Genomic DNA, 20,999 nt, shown 5'->3' with positions numbered 1-20,999 from the left:
GTAATTTGTGAAAAGGCCATCCTATGCTTGGAGTGTCCCCTTGACTAGCCAGAGAAGCCTCCCTGGAGTAACCTCCGGGCAGATGCTGTTCTAGAATCACAAAGATGCCCACAGAGATGCCAGGGCTGTGGCCCTGGCCCATACCTCCCCACCAGTGGAGACAGAACCAAATTGCTCCTTCCTGAGGCTCTGGCCATCCAGGAAGCTGGGTTCATGGGTTTGTCCTTTCTGCCCCAGGCCAGCCACCCTCAGTCATTCAAATCCATGTTTTCAAAATACAGCCATCAATTCTGAAAGGATGAGCGATTAGGATCCTCCCACCATGGTTCCCGCATTCTCTACCCTAACCCAGGAGCCTCTTTAGGCAAGGGGAGGCCAGGTGTTGAGTCTCCACCCCTCCAGGGGTGAACAAAGTTGGGAGATGTGTGACACGAGTGACAGAATTCTCCACCCACCCACAGCTCCCTCTGCCAGGGCAAGGAGTAGCACTTGCTGGAAGCCCAGGAAGGGGCCAAGGGAGGATCCTTGTGCCTTCTAAAGAAAAAAGAGGGCAGGAGTAGGGGATGGAGGACAGCAAGCTTAGCCTAAGATACTTGGGCTTCAGGAGCAGCTCTAGCAAAGATGGGCTGCCTCGGCCGACAGAAGGAACAGCGGCAAACATCGGCCAGCAGTTTAAGTCAAGGGAGAGACGGGCAGACGGCTGGCCTTTGCTGTTGGCACGTGTGCCTTGCTCCACCCCAGCTCCCAGGACTCCTCGTGGTGCCCGGAGAGGGCACAATGTGCACCTGCCTTCTCCAGGAAGCAGAGCAGGGGGGGCAGGCCAGCAGAACTCTACCCCCATCAGCAGGATGGGCGAGCGGCAGCAGTCTCGGAGTGCACGCGCGCGGACACCCTGCCCACACGCTCTGCTGAGATCTTAGGGCTGTTTATTTACCAGAGGAAAATGAGGTTTCTTGCCTACGGGTTCTAGAGAGGCAAATTCACAATGCAAATTAATATGCCACGACTAGTTGAGACTGCAGTCGGAGTAGCACACGGAATTCTCCTAAACCTTCCTTTTAGGGCAGCAAATGGAATGTTGAAACTGATTGGTAATCCACTAAGTTACATCAGCTCCCTGCGGCAGGAACCTGAGCAGGGCCTCTGCTCAGCGGCTTGTGCTTTTGGAGGGCTCAGGCCAGCCTGGCTGGCCGAATGGTGACAGTGAGTAGAACAAGGATAGCGTCAGTGTGGGTTTGGAGGACATTCTCCTCAGTGAAATTAACTCTGTAGGGCTGACGGTAGGCAAATGACACCGAGATGCATTAAGCTCTCCTTTTTATGTTTATTTCCCTGAGTTATTTTTAGCATTACAGACACTTCCCAGTTAACAAATGGGTTGGGTTCTGAAAGTTCATTTGTAATTTGGCTGTTTAGATTTTGGAACATACTTTCCCTATAAAAAACAATGTTATAAATGGTGATGAGATGCCTAGGCTAGTTCTCCAAAGCCTATTTAACCCATAATGCAGCTAAAATACTGTCCTTTCTCAAGGAAAAAAAAATTGTTTAATTGCAACATGAGTAATTAAACAAAACAGGGAAAACCATTAAAACTGAATAAGAAGTAGATTTATGTTCATCTTTAATGATGCTATTTGCAAAAAAACTAATTTAATTTAAGAAGAGGGCCTTCTAAGGGCTTTTTGGGAAGTGCACAGGATTTATCCCATTGGGGAGAAAGAAGCGGCGGGCTGTCCACATCTGCGCATGTGCCTGGCTCCCTTTCCTGATTTCAGACGCATCAGAAAGTCTTTCCCTTGGAATTTGTTTTCCCATGTGGATTGTCACAGGGAGAAATTCACTGGTTACAGTCCACGAAGGTGGTCTCATTGGGGTGATTTTAAAATTTGAAACCAGGAGGTTAGCACCTGTCCTTGCGCCTGTCCCAGAGACAGCGATGTCCCAGCCCCACCTACTCTCTGGTAGTGACAGGATCAAGTGTTGGAAGTTCAGGACTGAGGGGCCCCGGGGCCAGCGGGACAGCTTGCTCCTAAGCCAATGCAATCCTTGCTGGGTGTCTTTTAAACCTCATCAGCCAGGGCTTCGTGTAGATGGGACGTGTGCAGCACAGGTGTGTGAGGGCCACAGTACCACACTGGCGTGTGAGAGACATGGGCTGACCCATCCTTTCTGCCTGAGGCCCATGAGCCTTGGCCAGAGCTGGAGGTGAACGGCTGTCTACACAAACATTCTGGAAACACTGGGGAGTATATTACAAAAGGACCATGGTTTTTCCCTTCCTTAGATACCTGCCCCTTCGCGATTGGTGTTGCATCAAGAGGTGGGGTCTGTTTGCTCATTCCTTGAGTCTGGCTTGGCCATGCCTCTTGCATTGGCCAATGGGATTTTAGCAAATGTGCCTTAGGCAGAAGTTAAAAAAAACACTTGTGCATTGACCTTCCTCTCTTGCTGCTCTTGGTACCTGGAGACTGCCATGTGAAGGAGCCTGAGCTAGCTGCAAGGAGGGTAACAGGCCACACAGAGGACAGAGGCAACCTTGGCCAGAAGTTGGCCAACTGCAGATGTGTGAGATGATACTTGACCACCCAGCCACTAGCCAACCTATAGCTGACCACAGACAAATGACAGCCCAGCCCAGAACCGACCAGTCAACCCACAGAATTGTTATGGCTGCAAGCCACTAGGTTTTGGGGTGATTGTCAAGCAGCAAAAGCTAACTTATATGCCCAGCTAGCTCCAGTCAATGACGTCGTCTGATGTCTTTACTTTGGAATCCATGAATGGATGTTTTGCCCAGACTATAGCTCATCTCTTACAAACGTGGCAAAAGACATAATCTTCTCCCCCTCTTTTTGTCCCCTTAGCCAGAAATTTAAGTTCAGGCTACTCAGGTCTAACCTCCCCAAACTGTAGGCTTTGAAAAGGGTCATTTGGAAATCATGACATTTTTCAACTTAGTACACACTTTGTGACTGACACGTGGGTTTTTTTTTTTTTTTTTTTTTTTTTTTTTTTTTTTTTTTTTTTTTTTTTTTTTTTGAGACAGAGTCTCACTTTGTTGCCTAGGCTAGAGTGAGTGCCGTGGCGTCAGCCTAGCTCACAGCAACCTCAGACTCCTGGGCTCAAGCGATCCTTCTGTCTCAGCCTCCCGAGTAGCTGGGACTACAGGCATGCGCCACCATGCCCGGCTAATTTTTTTTTTCTATATATATTAGTTGGCCAATTAGTTTCTTTTCTATTTATAGTAGAGACGGGGTCTCGCTCTTGCTCAGGCTGGTTTTGAACTCCCGACCTTGAGCAATCCGCCCGCCTCGGCCTCCCAGAGAGCTAGGATTACAGGCGTGAGCCACCGCGCCCGGCCGACACGTGAGTTTTAAGTCAGTTAATATACAATCCAAACCGTAACTGCAAGTTAAAGTGCAGGCAAAACCCATTGGCTAAGTACTAATGTGCACGGGTTGTCTCACAATGCGTTATTGGTCCCAGGTAATTTACCACAGGGGAAATCACACATTCTCGTTCATGGAGCAAGCAACCGTCTTCTGGATAAAATCACTTGCAGTCTGGAAATCCACTAAGAAAGGGCCTTGAATGATTCTCCCAACTGAGCCTACTCAGCAGCCTTTGATTTTCAATGTGAAGACAAGAGAAACGGGAGTGCTGTGCGGAAGCATCCTTTATCCATTCATGGGCCCCGGAACCGCGTGATGGGAGGGGCTTGAGATCGTTCGCGTGATCCCCGCAGAAACCCCAGATCGTCTCCCCCAAGAGAAGCATTTCCCTGGGGAAATCAGGGTGCAGGGGAAGACATCGCCTCTGGGGTCATCTGTGTGATGACACATATCCACCCTGACAGCCCCAAATGCTTGTAAATGTCAAACCCCGGGGTGTTTGGAGCTCCGAGGATGGATCTTGTGGATTGCACGGCCCCTTTCGGTTCTCCTCGGGCCTGCGACACAGGCAAAGTCACCCGGCTTCCCAGCCAGATTTATTTTCGAGGGCTTAGCTCGGAGGGACGATGGAAGTGTTTCAGCATGAGTGCTCCTGAGCACGAGGGAAAGAGCCCCCGGTGCATCTCTCAGACATCGGCGAGGATTCTGTGGAGTCCATTTTTTCAGGAACAAAATTGCATTTCATGAAGCCGTCCCTTTTCTGTTTCATCTGTCAAGTAGGTTTGCTGAGAATAATTTAAATTTCATGCAGCAGCGACGCAGGGCACTGGGGCAGCCCACAGACAAGCCTCAGCAGCACCCTCCCCCGGGGCCTCAACCATCGGGAGCCCAGACAGCCCGTGGCGGTGGGGCAGGCATCCTGGCCCACCTCGAGCTGCACCAGCCTGGCTGGGGACAGTCCTGTGAGCCTTTCTTCAGCCACCAGCACCAGCCACCAGGGGGACAGGTTTCCCCCCAGATGTATAGATACTCGAGTAGACCCAATCTCTGGTTTAACTTTCTAAAATTAACTTTTGATGAGTGCTTACCAGATGGTGGGTAGTGTTTTAAGCTTTTCTACACATAGCAATTTCACTAATCCACACAACATCCCTAGGAGGAAGATACTGTCATTATTCTCAATTTATAGCCAAAGACACTGAGGCACAGGGACATACTCAGCTTGCAAGTGGCGGAGCTAGGATTCAATCCCACTTCTGTCCCAGTCAAGAGCTTGCTGCTCTCCCCAGCTGTGAAATGCTGACTCGACATAACCTGTGGCTGAAATGTCCCCACCTGTATACCACAGGAGGGAAGAATGCCCATTTTCTGGCCTGAGATCCCTTGTTTGCTATCAGCTAGGTGGATGAGAAGATGGAAAAGTTACCATAACAATGCGGCAATCACGGTTACCATGGTGAATGCGTTCTGCCAGCAGCCTGGGGTGGGGAGAGGAGCTGGCCCAGGCTGGTTCTGATTCTAATTTGCTAGGTGACCTCCGCAAGGTGCGTTTTCTTTGGGTCTCACTATTTTGACCTGCAAAAGGAGCAGGCTGGACAGTGTGGTCGCTCTGCTCCACTGGGGCTTTGGGACTTGTCCCAAGGTTTGTAAGCCAATTCAGGCCCCAGGAAGCAGTTTATTGGTCTGAGCAGTGGTGTGTGTGTGTGTGTGTGGGGGGGAGGGTGGAGTAGCCCACCAGGCCCTCCCAGTCTTCCCTGGCTCAGGAGTCTGTGCTTGTCCAACTAGCCTTTCATCAAAACGCGCAAGGAATCTGCAGGCCACAGACAAATGAAGAAACAGAAAAAGCAACTCAGGCCTGAAGGCAGCGGTGACAGAAAGAATTGTCATCACCTCTCTGACCAGCCGCTGGGAGCACAGCCAGCCTCCCCACCCTGAGGAGCTGCGACAGAGCTGGCAGGCCCCAGAGCCGGGATGACTGGTGTCCAGGCCCATGGGGCTGGGCGGGGCAGGGTGGTGGCATAGGATGTGTGTGTGGGGGTTGCCCAGCCCCCAGAGCATGTGATGTCCCCACCCTGCTCCATGCCCAGCCAAGGGGGACACTAAGGCCTGACAGCGCTGACACTTGCCCCCAACCCCCTTCCTTTCCCTGAGTCTCCAGGGGTGGCTCTGGCCTAAGCGTGGCACTAGATCCCTCCCCAAGGAAGCCTGGTAGATACAGTTAAGCAGCCTTGATCACAGTCCGGTTAGCAGGGACATCCAGCTCTGTTCCTGGCGTCTACATGGCTCCCTCACCCACCCACCTTCTGCCAGAGGGGGGCTCCGCTCTGTTTACATACTGGGCTTTCTTTTAAGGAAAGGGCCAAGGCTGAAAAACCTTGAAAATCACTTCCGTCTACCGCCTGGCTGTCAATTCTATTTGGGGCCCACCAGCTCCCTCCTGCCTGCAGGTCATCTGTGCCCCGGTCACTCAAACACAGCTTCCTTCCCTTACCTGCGCGGGCCCACTGCTGTCTCCTATCTGAAGTCTTGCCTTTTCTCTTCCTCTCAGGGAGGTCAGAAATGAGCACCTTTCCTTACAGGCGTGTAGCCTTGTCCCATAAACCTCAGTGACAAGGATGATGGGGTGATGACAGCACCGACACAAGACCACCACGCGCCAGGTTCCGGTCTATTCTGAGCATTTGACACAGGTTTTAACTCACGCGGCCCTCGCCACAACTCCAGCAGGCAGGTACAACTACCTGTTCCCATTTTACAGAGGTTAGGTAACTTGTCTGGAGTCACTCAGCTAGCGAGCGGTGCAGTGGAATTCAAGTCCAGGCAGTCTGGCTCCATCCACTCCACTAAGCCTCATCCACCAACAGCTTCAGTGGGAGAGACATTCTTGGATCATTTGGTCACACTGTCCAGGCCACAGATTCATTAGACACTGGCCCACGGGTTCCCTGAGAGCAAGAGCCAGCCCTGGGCTGCTCAGTAAAGACTCGGACTGTTGACCAGAGAAACCACAGACACCTGTCAATTGATGTGGCCTTGGCACGGGGTCTGACAGCTGGGCTGTGGGACAGGCCTCAGGGTGGGCAGCAGCCAGGCCAGAGTAGGAAGAGGGCACTCGGCCCCGATCGAAGAGCAGTGCCCTGGATGGAGGCTGCACGTCCTCCTTCCCCTGCACACCCAGCACTCCTGAGCTCCCCGAGCAGGCAGGGCGTTGGCAGGGTGATCACACAAGCCCCGCAGGTCAGAGCCTGGGCTGGAAACGGAATTTAGTTCCTCTGTTGTCACCTCTCAAGGAGCTGGCCGTCCTGGTAGGCATGAACTTTCGCCCTCTCTCCCAGCCCCGTCCTTGCCCCAGCTGTTGTTTTCTGTCTGAGGCTGGGTTCCTTTGCTCCCCTGTGGCTGTGGTCTGGGGCCAGGCCAGCCGGGGATGGTGAACATTGAGCCGCTTTGGAGCACAGCAGGAGCTGTGGGCAGCCCAGCCTTGCAGGAGAGCCACCAGCACCGGGTCCCTGTACTTCTCTTGCCTGGCAGACCCAAACCCTTGCCCCCAGGAGCAGCCCTGACGCCGTCCCTAAAAAGGCACCATCCTTGAAAGGACACACACCTTCCAGGGGGCCTCCCGGGCCCCGCCGCTCCCTCCCACCTGCAGCCCCCAGCAGGCAGCTCCACGGCTGCCATTCTCCATATGGCCAACAGCTGGCCTTGCAGAGCGCCTGCCAGATGTGGCCGCGGGGCTGGCGGCTGTCTCCACCGGGCAGAGGTCACCGCGTCGGAGCAGTGCTCGGGGCTGGTGTCCAGGGGAGGAAAGTGTTTGGCGGATCTGGGGGCAGCGTGCCCAGATAATCCTCCATCTCCTCTCCCCTGTCCAACATTCCTTCCCTCCCGGCCTCAGTGGGGGGGTGTTTTCATAACAGGAAAAATAAAATCAATAAGGCACTGCAGCACGATGTTAGTGTGCTCGGAGCCGGCCTCCAATAGCTCCATTGTCTCGGCCTGCACGGCTCTGTGGCCGGCAGCACTCACAGTTATTAATGGGAAGCAGGCCTGAAAGGGAGTTTTGAAAATCACAGAGACAAAGGCGCAGCACACCTGGAGCGCGTCCTTCCAACACCACGGCCGCCTTACAATGGCCGGGCCGGGACTCCCCGCCTTTAACTTCTCTGGCAACTTTTATGAAAGCAGGGAAAGAAAAGACCAGACACACACATGCTCACACGCGCACATACACACGCACACGCATGCAGGCCTGGAAGGGCTCCTGGGAGGCGGCTCTGAATGGCTGGCCGAGGCGAAGGCGGCCTGCGGAGCCCCCGTGCGGGTGAGCCAGTGGGGTGGGGTGACTGGGCTTCCCGCCACGGCCGAGGGCCTGTCCCTGCAGGCTCAGGCTGCCGGAGGGGCTCTGAGCAGCCAGCTCGAGGGGGACCAGCTATGCCTCAGGCCAGGCAAGAGCCTTGGTGACATGCATTTCCACATTCCATTCAGCAACACAGACCGGCGGCTGCTGCCATTGCCAAGGCTGGAGCCGCCTCTTCCAGAAGAGACACGATGACCGGGAGCTGACACCCCTGGGGCCGGCGGCGGGGATGAGTCCTGGACCCTCACCCTCAGACCAGCTCTTACAAACCTGGTGGCCTCCGTAGCGGGTAAGGCGGGATGATAAAAGTGATGGCCTCGCATGTCGTGGTGAGCTCAGAGGAGACAAAGGATGCAAGAGTACCTGGCCCGTGGTTCATGAATGGTAGGGTCAGTACCCTCTTGCAAACCCAAGTCACTGGTGCCCCCAAGGGCACTTGCTCCGTCTCAGTTTACCGATTTCGGACACCTGTATTGCCACTTTGGAATCCCACTGTTACTTCCCTCGTTATATAGCATTTAATCCACATGGTATAGGATAATGAGTGGCCTTGGCACCTACTTGTCTTCCGGCAAGTTAGTGACAGAGAGAGACTTTATGGAAAGTAAAACCCATGGCAACACTCAAAAATGGTTGTCCGGTCCCAGCTCCGGGGAAGCCAAGACTCTGGAGGATGCAGAGTGTGGCTGCCTGCCTCTGTAGGAGCCACCGGGGCTGGCCTGGACTGCAGGGAGGCAGGGCCCCTTGCCCGGCTCCTGCTCGGGGAGGACGCAGGTCTTACCTTGGTGGTGACTGCAGAGGCAGAGCTGGCCACAAGGCTGGTGATGGCCTCGCTGCTGCCGGTGGTGCAGGGAGCGGGGGCCGTGGCAGGCGTGGGTAGCCGGGAGGGCACCACGGGCAGCGGCAGGAGGCCAGGCCGGGCGCTGAGGCTGCTGGCTGTGCCACCGCCAGCCCCCGAGGTGACACTGCAGATGCTGGTGGTCCCATGCGTCCCGTTGACGCTCCACTCTCGGCGGTCCCAGCCCACCCGGTAATCTCTTTCGAAGCGGCTGTGGTGCCGGGACATCTCGGTGGGCCGAGGCGGCTTCTCGCAGGGAATCAGAGGCCGGACCTGCTGGCATAGAACAGAAAGGAGGGCGATTTAGACAAACCATGGCCCCGCCGGGTGCAAGCAGGCAGCGGCAACTGGCAGCAGCCATCAGGCCCCTTCTCTGGGTCCAATCACCGGCTTTCGAATGTGAGCTCATTTCAGAGTCGCAGCAAGCCCACGGTGCGTGGATTAGCCCCACTTCACAGACAAGAAATGAGTGACTTTTCCAGGGTCACGTGCAAAGTGGAGCAGGCAGGATTTGAACCCAGTCACAGTTTAAAGTGATGCTTTTGTTTGGCCACATCACACTGCCCTGGGTGACACGGAGGACAGATGTGCACATTTTAATTATGGTTGGGATTTTTCCCCTCCCAGCCCCACTGTGAAAAAAGACCCTGTGGATGCCTCAGACCAGGGTTCCTCAAACTACGGCCCTCGGGCCACATGCGGCCCGCCGAGGACATTTATGCAGCCTGCTGGGTGTTTTTGCTGCGGCTGCCTGTCCTGCTTAGCAGGTGACTCGTCCCGGGCCCACAGCGCGCATGTGTGGAGTGTGCGCCGCATCCTCCAACGGTCTGAGGGACAGTGAACCGGCCTCTTGTTTAAAAAGTTTGAGGACCCCTGCCTCAGACCGTGTTTTCCTCAACCATGAGATAGGGCAACACCACCCACATCTGCAGACTCACTTTCTAGTAGACAGAGCCTTCACGTAATCTCACATCCGCTTGCAGTAGCCTGGGAGGTGGCAGGGCGCGACTGCCCCGGCTTACGGACGAGGAAACTCACTGAGCAGAAGTGCTCCCCCGAGGTCAGAGAACTGCAAGTGATCGAGAGGCCAGGACCTCCACCTTCAGACCCGGACTAAAAGCGGACGCAAGTCTGGGAAGGTGTCAGCCTCCAGGAGTTGAGTTCCCCTTCACAGCCCTATGCTTAGGTCGCGGGCACCAGAGACCCCGCGAGCACCCTGGCCTCTGTTAAGCAGACCAGCTCCCGCGCGGCTTTGCTGTGTCTCCAAACAGAAGGCCCTTCAGGGTTGTCATGGAGACCCAGACACACCATGATGTTCGGAAGGGCCTTCTGAATCACCGAAGATTGCATTTTGCTCAGCATTACCATGACTTGCCTGGCTGCCTGCCTGGCCCAGCCCAAGGTTACCCTCGGTCAGGAAGGTTGTAGAGATGTCGCAGAGAGGCAGAGACAGAGGGCAGAGGCTGTGGCCAGGGCACAGGTGGGTGGGTTACGGTGGGGTCTGCCCTGCCCTTCGCACCCAGAGCCCTGGCCATGGCTCAGGCACAACTTTATTTCCTTTGACTCTTTTCCATTCTCCAACTGCCTCCAGTCTGGGGTGTGAGCTCCTGGAGGCCCCGGCTCCTCTTCCTATCCCACCAAGTCCTACTCAGCCCTGAGGACGGGCTCTGACTGCTGGCCAGTGGATGGACAGGTCACTTTATTTTTAAACTATCTATAAAGCCTGATCCTACTCTGGCTTTTGCATCCAGACCTAGTTGCCAACTTTCAGTGTCATGGAGCCAGAGCCTGTGCCTGACCCAAGCAACCTGTTACCCATGTTCTATTTTGCAGGTGGCTTGTGCCCTGGTGGCCACTGTCCCCTCTGCCAGGACTTGGAGGAGACCTGAGCCCAACCAGCAGCCCGGGCTGAGCCTGCAGGCCCCCCAAAGCAGAACTGCAACCTCTTCAGTTGGATGTGGCTTCACCGCTTATTTCATCATCCCCCTTCCTGGCTTATACAATGTCACAAACATTCTGTTTAAAAATCATCTATTCAACATTACATGGTTACTGTCAAAAACAAAAAATTAAAATCAGTTCCCTCTTTGATCGCCTCTGTAAACTTTTTTGACCAAGGTTCTTGAGTCTCTGAACTTGGCTCCAGGTTTCCTCCTCCTGGTCGCTCTGTCACCTGGTCTGATGTGCCTTTTGGTTCAGCCACTCCATGAATGACCTGTTTGTTAAATCTCATGGGCTGTATATGCCTTTGTCCTTCTTGACTTCCCTCTCTTCTGGAACCCTCCTCGGGGTCCTGTGGCTCCACCCTTGCTCCCAGCCTTCCTCCTACCTCTCTGCTACCCATGCTCAGCCTCCTTTGCAAAAGCTGGGCTCTGTGGTTCCATGTTCCCTCCTAGACCTCTCTCCTGATGCATGGTCCTCGGGTGGGCACCCTGGGTGGTCTGGTCATTATCCCTTCCTGATGTCACCCAGGGTACATTGCTAGCTCTTCTAAGCACCCCCTACCACCTGCAGCCTGCTACACAAGCCTTCACCTGGCTGCTCCCTAGATACCTAAATGCCTGCATGTCCCTCAACTCCTCGTTCTTCTGTACAAACACTCCTTCCCAGGAATTCCCTCTCTCAGAGGAAGCCACCTCTATGTCCCCATCCCCACTCCCCTATTCCACAGCGAGGCACCAGATCCCTCTGCCCCTTCTCCATCTGTAGCCTCGACCTCAAGTGACGTCTCCCACGTGGCATTTCAACTAGTCTGCCTGCCCCCAACCTCGCCCTTCTCACTTATTCTCCACCCAGCTGCCCATATGATTTTCTTTTTAAAGCACAAATCTGATCTCGATCCTTCACTTTCCTGCTTTAAACCCTATCCTTCAGAATAAGGTTCGGACTCTTTCAGGTGGCCCAGCAGGGTCTGGGCTGGCTCATTTTTCCAGCGTCCCCTCTCACTTGTCCTGTCCCAGAGGTGGTGCCTGGGTGTTCCCGATGCCTTATGGCTGCTGAAGGCCTCACATCCTCTCTCAGGTCGGGGCCCAAGCTCACACTGCCCATTTGCCGGAACGGTCTCCGACCCCCTCCTGGCTAAGGCACCGAGTCTGCTAGGAGGCTGCACAGACCCGCCCCCTCTGGGTGAGGCGACAGAGGCCCGAGCATCCTGCACCCACCACCATCCCAGCATCCACGGCTGCCGTCTGTCTCCCAACTTGAAAACGGGGCCAGCGTCCCCATTACTTTGTAACCCCAGCACCCAGCACGGTGTCTGGCATAGAAGGGTGTTCACTTCATGCGTGCTGAATGGATGAACAAATGCTTATTTTTTCTTAATTGCTGAACGTTTCTAGAAAAAACAAACACATTTGTGTGAAGAGAAAAATCTCCAACATAGAAACCTTGAGTCTTCTAACTGGAAATTCCATGCAGGCGCTGGAGAGGGCTCAGCAATGCAGCACACAGTGCTGGAATTATACCAATAAAATCCTTGCGGAGGCTACAGGGGATGAGATGCAAAGTCCGAGGGAGGGATTGGCCTTTGACAGTGGCGGGGCACTGTTTGCTGTCAGTGGTAGAGAGAGCGGAGAGCAGGGTATAGTTGCAGATAGTTTGGGAGATTCGCTGGGAATGGTAAGAAAATGTCCTACCTTCCTAGTAAATCAGACCTTGAGCCTCCAAGGACAGCTTGAAAGGAGAATTCCCACATGTCCAGGGGCAGCTGGACCTCACAGCTTAGAAGACTGGAGTTTCTCAAGGTTCACCTGCCAAGGCAGGGCTATCGCTAATTATCACTGCCTCAGGGAACACCGTGACCCTAGGTAGGACCCTAAATGCAGCAGAGATGACACTGTATATTCACCATACTGGGCCCTCTTTCTGAGCACACAGGCGAGCTCTCACAGCCGCCGTTGCAGCTAGCTTGGGATCCTGTGTCTGGACTCTGCAGATAGGACGGGTGGGCAGGGGATGGGCACGGCCTCCAGCCTGGCCCTTTCCAAACACCTTCTATGAACCTCAGTTCCCTTTGCTGCCACGGCAACTGCGGAGACCTCATCTCCTAGATGGAAGAGGGTTCCCTACCCGCCTTGGACTCTGCACGACTGGGACATCAGTCTTAGTTGTGATAAGGCACTGCGATCGGCAGTCTATTTGTTACCTGCCCACAGCCTCGCCTGGCCTGACTGATACAATAAATCAGCCCCGACATTACTGCAGAACAACACAACCTCACACATCGTCAAAGGAATCATCTCTTTCCAGCTGGTGAGGACAGCAGGCATTGAGGGTGGCTGGCAACCGTGCACCCCTGAGACACGCCAAGGGGGACCGAGCATGCTTGGGAACAGGTCAGAGGGGCTCTCCTGGGCTGCCTGCAAAACCTCTCGGTGGGTCGCTACCTCGGGGACCCTCTGCTGGGCCACACCGCGCCCCATCTTGATCACAGCTCCTGTGCTTTGCAGCGCCCTGCACCGCCACCGCCACCCCCACGCCCCCAGCCTGCAGCTCGGCCCTTCCAGTCTCCTTAAAATGCCAGGGAGGAGATGGAGACCTGGCGCCGGAGCTGCACAATCTGGTTGCAGCCTCCTTGTGTGCATTCAAAACAAAGGTCAACTGTTTGCACGCCAGCCTCCTTCGGGTGAGACTCCATTCCTCGATTTAATTTTCCCTTTCAAACAGAACGAAAGGAAGGTGTTGCACAGTTCACCCTGAGTGAGGCGGCGGCACAGCGCCAGCGCCAGCGGCGGCAACTTCAGTACTTCCTGCTGGGCACCGCGCCAGCGTGCAGAAGGTCCCGTGTGCGCACACGTGTGCGTGCCCGGGGTGGCGCTGGGGGAGGTGCTCGTGGCGGCGGAACGAGGCCCTGAATGGACGAGTGCCGCAGAGGAGACCGGCCAGGCAATCGCAGACAAAACAGGCGGAAATGTTTCCTTGTCGAGGTGAGCACCGTTCCTGGCCGGCTGCCTGCGAATGGCCGAGCCTGGCCTGGGGCCCTGCGCCAAGGGGGGTTCCGGGCAGCAGCCTCTCCTGTGCGGGAGCGGACCACTTATGAGGGCACTAGGACTGGTCCCCGGGTGGGGTTAGTGTCTTGCCAGCACCGGTTTAAATCACACGAACACGTGTGAAGAAAAGCCCTGGCGTCCACAAGATCCTGCATTTGTGGGTGGAGGCAGGTGACCCTCAGGTGCAGGTTAGGGTTAGACCTGAAAGGCTCCCAGAGGTGGCGTCTCACCTGCGGGACGTGGCTCTGGCCCTCGGGCTCCTGTGTGTAGCAAAGCTGCTTCTCCACCCCCAGCACCGTCCTCTGCACTGTCCCGGGGGTGTGGCTGGGAGGGAAGGAGCCTGCACCCTCCCCAGGGGCGGGCGGAACCTGTGTTTTGCTGGCCTGGAGTCTGCCCTGGGCGCAGGGCCTGCCAGTCACACCCGCCCGCTGCCTCCCTGCAGCCCCGGGCAGCCCTCGGGCTGCGCTTCCCAGCGCCAGACCTGGACAGGGAGGCTGGAGCGGCCCTGCACACAGCTCAGGAAGCCAGCTCCCTCCTCCTGACTCCCCGTTCCCTGCTCTGTGGATGCACCTCGTCCCCTCCAGGGAGCGAGAGGGTGAAGGGGAGGACGTCCTTATAGAGTCTGAAGAATGTGGGGTGAACACGCTGCCTTAGGAAGCGCTTCTGTGGATGTCTAGTCACTGGTCCTGCTGCAACCCAGTGCCCCGTTCAGAGCCACATGCTGGTGCCTTGATGCACACAGGTGCACCCCCAAACCTAAGGGCAAAGTCCCTTAGCATCCTCAAGAGCAGCAATGCCACACCCACCAGCTCTGGGAAACCACAGCCTACCAGCCCAACTATCTCACGACTCTGTGTCCCTCAGAAGTGGTGCAGGGCCACCGCTTGGGTGTGCCCAATAGCATCCCAGTCCCCTTGAGAAAGGTCTTTCCCTTCCGTTGCTCATCCCTAGGAAAGAGTGAAGGGCTCCCAGACGGCTCCCCTGCCCACCAGAAAGTGTCCTCCACCCGAGAGGGGCACCCCTGGGCCCTGCACCAGTGTGCTTCCCCTCAGCCTCCCCAGTCTGCAGAAGCACTTCCTGCTGGCAGATGGGGCCAAGTCCTCAGTGTGGCTAGAGTGGCAGGAGCAGGGCCTCTTCCAGTTCCCTTGCGGGAGATAGTCAGGTGTTTATGAGGATTGAAACCAAGACGACAAAGTGACCTCAGCCCCTGACTTCTCGCTCCTTCCAAGCCTTCTCCCACTGCCTAGAACCCTCATGTCCAACAGGAATGGGGCAGGTTTCGGGGTGAGGACAAGGAGATTGCGGAATACAAAGCTGTGCGTGTGGTCCGGTGTCTACTGAGGCCCTCTGTGCTAGGCGGCTTGGGACCTGGTAGTGGGGTCTCACCCAGGGCCCCTGGGAGACAATAGACTTGGGGGTGGGTAAGGGCATCCTCGAGCAACATCCGTGATGTAGGGGACCATATATCCCCAGACCCACACCCTGCCTTGATGGAGGGGCTTCTCCACCCCCAGCACCGTCCTCTGCACTGTCCCGGGGGTGTGGCTGGGAGGGAAGGAGCCCGCACCCTCCCCAGGGGTGGGCGGAACCTGTGTTTTGCTGGCCCGGAGTCTGCCCCGGGCGCAGGGCCTGCCAGTCACACCCGCCCGCTGCCTCCCCGCAGCCCTCGGGCTGCCCTCGGGCTGCGCTTCCTGACCTGGACACAGACCCGGGCAGACAGACCTGGACACAGACTCGTTACACCGTAACAGCCCAGGTTGCTGAAAGGCCAGGGCTACCAGGGCCCAAGGACGCTGTAGGAAGGAAGTCAGTGGACACCCAGGCTCAGCCCGGCGCCCAGACTGTGTCCCTAATTTCTTACCAGCTGCTGGGGGAGCTCCATCCCCCGGACACTTGCTGGATACCAGATCAGCAGGCCTGCTGCTGGATCCGCCTGGAAAACCCTCACCGTGAATAATTCATGAGCAAATAATCAAGACGCCGCGTGCCACGGTGTGTGTGTGTTGTCTACGTGGGCCGGGGCACAGGCGCTGTGTCCGGGAGCCAGACTCCCTGCTCGCCAGCAGGATGGCGGTGGGGTGCGCCCGGCCACATGCCGTGTGTTCTGGATGCTGGTGGTGGCCCTCCCCTATTAACATGCGCCGTGTGCACACACTACACAGGATCACAGGTGGCTAATGACCCTGTCCTCGTTCCTATCATTAAGACACGCTGAAGGAGTGGGCGGCCGGCTGTGAGGCCTCGAAGGCGTGATTAATCCGCAGGAAGGCAGGGAGCCCGCGCTGCCCCCAGACAGGGGAGCTGGGACGGCTGGCTGAGGAATGAGCCGCGGCCCGTCCAGCCCCGATCGGAAAATGTATGATTGCCTCATTTGGGGGAGACGTGCTGCCAAGTCGATTGGAACGGTCCGTGCCTGTCTTTATTATTTTAGTTTCCCTCTCTGCATCTTTTAGCCTTTCTTCTGGAGCTAAATACTAAACAGCAGCCGGAACACCATCTTGGCAGATGCAACACAAAGGAACTCTCCGGGTGCTTCTGGAGAAGCTGGCTTGGCCACCACGTAGCATGGATGTTCTTGGGGGCTAAGGCTGCCCCTTGGAAATGCCTCTCTGCTTCCTGGGGTGGTCTGGCCCCAGTGACACCCCCCAAGCCCCCGCAAACTCAGAAGACTCGCTTCTGGCTGAGGCTGGCGGTGGGCCCACGCTGGCTCTTTGACGAGCCCTCTCTCCTCGGAACTCGCAGAGCCTGACTCTCCAGGCCTATGACTGCCGCGGCAGACGGGCATGCTCCAGACCCCTGTGAGTTCTGGTCTCGTCCCTAAAGACAGGCCGCCTCTCCACCTCTGTTTCCCCCACGGTGGCTGACCAAGCACAGGGCAGGGCGCCCGCGGCGGGTGGTGTGCTCAGGAAACATCTGTGAGACAAGAACGACAAGCCCTTTCCAGCACAGAGCACAGGCCAGGAGGGGGCCGAGGACAGTGAGGTGCTTGGGGCCGAATTTAAGGAGGCCCCCCTGAGGCGCCCCTGCATTTACCCTGCCTGGAAGAGACAGCTCCTGAAAATACGCCTCACTGGCCTGGCGCCTGTCCTGGCCCTGCACACGGGCCCTGAGGGCGGGGCGCTGCTCGGGTGGGGTGCAGTGCTCAGCACCTCCAAGCAGACGTGAACATGCGGGTCACGGGGGGCTGTGTGTAGGTGCCAGCCCGGGCCCTGGGGCATCACAGGCGGATGCCAGCCTTCTCCCGCTCCCTCTGCAGGCTGAATAACCTGAGGTGTGGTTTTATTTTTAGTTCATTTCCTTAAAATAACAAGGCCCCAGGTGAACTGAACAGTCTTTGCTGCCACGTTTCGCCTCTGCTCTGAAAGGGCCCTTCCCCTCCACCTCACCTTGCCCAGCCACGAGGGACCACTGTCCTGTGTGACACCCCCTGCCCGGCCCCCAGTCATCACTGGCCACCTCGCCATCAGGCCCCACTCAGCAAGGGCCAGTGTGGAGACCACCCAGCCCAGGGCACCTGGCTGGAGTGGCTCAGCTCCGCCCTGCTGCTTAGCAGCCGGAAGGTTCCAGCAAGTCCCGCTATAGACTGCAGGGTCTGGACCCAACTAGGCAGCCTCCACCAGGCCCTCCAGGCTCGGGGGAGGGGGATCAGGGATACGACAAATCGGATTAGAAACCAGAACGGTGACCTCTGATCTCTGCTTGCACTCCCGGGACCCCACGTGGCATCAGTCTCTGCAACAAAGGGCTTTAGGGTATTGTCTTTATTGTTTAAAGAAGACAGGGAGCCTCTCTCTCCAATGCCAGCTAACCCTGCACGCGTTTCCCAGCTCTCAGCCTTTCTCCAAAGCTCTGAGGGCAGCACGGGCCTGCGGGCACGAGAGTTTCCTGGGCAGCAGTGGGTGCGACGGGCCTGCAGGGAGAGGAAGGAGGGAGCCCTGCCTTAAATGTCCAGCGGTGGCCATAACGACGGCCCTAAGGCCTTACAGGGCCCCAGTTCTTGCCCTTCACAAGGTTCTTCTTCCTTTTTTAAACTGCTTTGTTGAGGCACGGTTAACAGACAAAAAGCTGTATGTACTGAATGCATACGAGTTGGTGTCTTTGGAGCCGTGTCCACACCCGAAACCATAAACCGCCGGCACGATCACTGCCACAGATGGATGCCACACGGTCAACGGTGTCCTCTGCTTCTCCCTTTTTCCCCTTTGTAGTAGGAGCACCTACACGGGGAGGAGACGGTCACAAGGTACGAAGTTGCAGTTACGCAAAGTAAATAGGCGTTGGAGCTCTGCCGTCCCGCACCGGACCGCGATGAACAATACCGCATTTGTGCCGCCTGCCTCAGCGTTAGCGCGGGGGCGGGGGCGGGGCGAGGAGGGTCTTCTGGGAAGTGATCTCACTACACAAGGTTCTTTTGGAGCCACCACATCATTTGCTGCACAGCATCCCGACGTGTAGACAGGCGAGCGCTGGCCTTGCATTTTATAAAATGCATTTGATGACCAAGGAGGAAGAAGAGAATGCAGCCGAGGGCTGGTGGCAGCGGCCTGAGTCCTCCCTGCTCAAAGTGTGGTCTGTGGGCCAGGAACGTCGGCATCCCCGGGGTGCTTGTTAGAAACGAAGGGTCTCAGGCCTTGCTCCAGCACTACTGAGTCAGACTCTGCATTTGCAACAGGATGGGGAGGTGGGAGAGGACTCTACCGGGATGCAGGTTAAAATCTGAGACACACCAGCCTCACATGCAGCCGAGCTTGCAGGCCTGGAGGCAGCCCTGGGACCCAGGCATTCTGTCTCTGTGGGATGGATATATTTTTGGGGAAAGCCGTATTCCATAATCACAGGGCTTAATACATGACCTAAAAAGACAAATGTTCAAAATGCTTTTCTGGTGGTAGGTTTCAAGAAAAATGCCACTGATTCCTTTTCTGGGCACAATTTCTTACGCAAAAAGCAATCTCCCGTCTTGGAAAGGCGGTATGCAGTGCCTGTTTTAGATGAACAATATTAAAAGAACAAGCCTTCCATTTCCCTCCCTTCCTATGTGCACCTTTGCTTTGAGAAAATCTGGTGTGGGTTTTGATGTAGTGATTTTTTTTTTTCTTCCAAAAAAGCACACACGATTCAGAGACTTTTCCCATGGGACTAATTGACTAGGCATTTGTGCTATTGCTCCTGGTGTAAATCATTATAATGGTGATAATGAAAAATAAAAAAGATATTGGAAATGACAGTTGGCAACATAATATCAGCATAAACTGAGGGGAAAAGAAGAGTGTGTATAAATTAGAAGCTCGTAAACATCAGGATCGATGAGGGTGCTATGGAGAGTACGGTTTGATCGCTTAGAGGGATTAACCAGTCATCATTACGAATAACCATCTTTGCTCCTTCCCACTCCTTGTTCTTGTGGCTCCGCAGAGGATGCAAGCACTGAAAACCGAGCCCCGCAGTCTTGCAAACACACGGATCGCAGTCGTTGGAGCTGCATTTTGCGGTTACCTCCCTTCTCCAAGTCGTCCTCCCCCTCTCCCAGGGCCGCCACTCGGGCTCGCCTGCTTATTCTGAATCTTGCAGAATTGACTAATTCAACGCGCTCTCTCTTCACAGGAAATGGTGTTCATCAGTGGCCCGAGCTGATGAATGAATCCTACTCGGTGCCTGGAGCCAGACCCAGCGGCAAGAGTTGCAAAGAAGAAAGACTGATGCGTTCTCTCTATTTGGCTGCCAAAAATGCTCTCGCAATTTGCTTTCTTCTAGACAAGAGTCTATTCAAAAGTCTATTTGGAAACATTAGGGAATGGCCGTCACATGGCCGGCAGATCATACTGCCTGTGACAGGATATTATCTTCCTTGGGAGAGACTCGCTGCTCTTTTATTTCACCAAGTAACTAGCGTCTGGGCTGATGGCTGCAGAATCGCTCCGAGGGCCGGGGACATTTAAATCCCTGCCCAGAGTGAATGCGAAACCGACAGCCACTTCAGCACACAGGATCTGTGGAACCGTCCCCAGCCTTCAGTGCCAGTGCCTGCTGTCCAGTCTCGCCTCTGGTGGGACGTGGGCCTCCCCTGCTTCCCCACAGCCCTCCCTGGGAAACCGTGATGCGACCGGCTTCCTCTTCTGGGGTCCCCTCCATGAGCTGGGCTTTCGTGCCCCCGTTCCCTCCCCAGCACATCCCTGGGTCTCGCCACATCACATTCAATTCCCTGGCCACCTCCCTCCCCATTACGCCTGGCCCAGTGCAACATGCGGAGGGGCCCATAAGAACAGGGCCCCCTGGCTCCTGCCTTCAGGAAAGTAGGGGTGCTCAGAAGCGGGGAACAGTCAGAAAAGAGAAAAGCATGAACGCATCAGGGACCAGGGCACGGAGCAGCCAGCATAGTTCGGGTGGCCCGGAGCCCCAGCCTGGGCTAGCTTCCTGGGCTCCATAAGATGGGAGGTGAAATGCGGTGTGGCCAAGGACACAAGTCCCAGCTTGGCCTGCCATGCATGCAGCCTGCTGAGCTCAGCCCCAGAGGTGGCCTGTGACACATCTCTCCCCCACAGAGGGGGTCCCCAAAAGGCCTTCACTTTGGCTCTGGGATCCAAAGGCCCACACTGCTCACGGGGGTTCCTCTGTGGTCGGCAGCAAGTCCCAGGGGAGGAGCGTGTTCAGCCACGTGGGAGAGACTTTTGTCTGCTGCTCTTGGCTGCGGAGCCCTTGCTTTGCCCACTCCCCTGGCGACCTCAGTACCAGGCTTGTCTGGGACCACAGAGCCTTCTTTGTGTTTGCGTTGGGAGCTGCTACCCTATCTTGATGTACTTGCTTCAGGTCTTCATTGTCTTTATTCTATGTCCGTGTTTTTAATTTAATTTAATTAAAAAAAAAAAAAAGCAGCCCAGACCAGAGGGCAGCCTGTTGCGAGGTTGTGTGTTTTATCACCACCCAAGCATGCAAACGAGGCAGCCTCTGTTGACAAGTTCACATCTCCAGTGCAGAGCTGGCTGTTTGAACAGCTTGTGTGCAGTAATTGAAACATAGATTTTGTTGCCTTTCTGTTTATTTTTAGATTAACCAAGCAGGGATACTTCGCTTCCAGGCTGCCACTTGCACCCCTGCTGGGCAGCCTGGGACCGCCGGCCCCTTGCACACTAGCACCCATTGAGCACCCTGGGGTCTTCCCGTCCTGGTGTGTCCTTCGCCTGAAACTAGGCAGGGGTGACCTTCACTGTGACCCCCAGGACCCAAGGCAGGGAAGCTGACGAATGCAGGGCGCCCGCCAGCTGTTCCGAGACTCCCAGGTCTCTGAGGTCTGCCCCTGCCCCACCTTGCTGGACCCTCGCAGCAGCTCTGGGAGGCAGGTGGGGCAGGGACAGTAATCCCCTTGACAATGCTGGTAACTGAGGCACAGGGGTTAGGGCAGAGATGAACTAGAATCCAGACCTCCTATT

At 55.9% G+C, this 20,999-nt stretch overlaps 1 protein-coding gene across 2 annotated transcripts in view; it reads right to left on the bottom strand.

Annotated features, from left to right (window-relative positions):
- KLHL29 (kelch like family member 29) overlaps window positions 1-20,999 on the bottom strand; it is a 288,515-nt gene that overhangs the window by 120,441 nt on the left and 147,075 nt on the right. Inside the window, exon 3 of one of the 2 annotated variants that reach the window (XM_012788076.2) lies at window positions 8,528-8,860. In XM_012788076.2, coding sequence (XP_012643530.1) covers window positions 8,528-8,812 — 285 coding nt within the window. In that variant the 5' untranslated portion in view covers window positions 8,813-8,860. The remainder of the gene's footprint in view (window positions 1-8,527; window positions 8,861-20,999) is intronic. The other variant, XM_012788078.3, reaches the window with a different exon arrangement.

The sequence above is a fragment of the Microcebus murinus genome, chromosome 3 (genome assembly GCF_040939455.1).
Source record: "Microcebus murinus isolate Inina chromosome 3, M.murinus_Inina_mat1.0, whole genome shotgun sequence".
Classification (NCBI taxonomy): domain Eukaryota; kingdom Metazoa; phylum Chordata; class Mammalia; order Primates; family Cheirogaleidae; genus Microcebus; species Microcebus murinus.
This window is presented reverse-complemented; position numbering and strand designations above follow the sequence as displayed.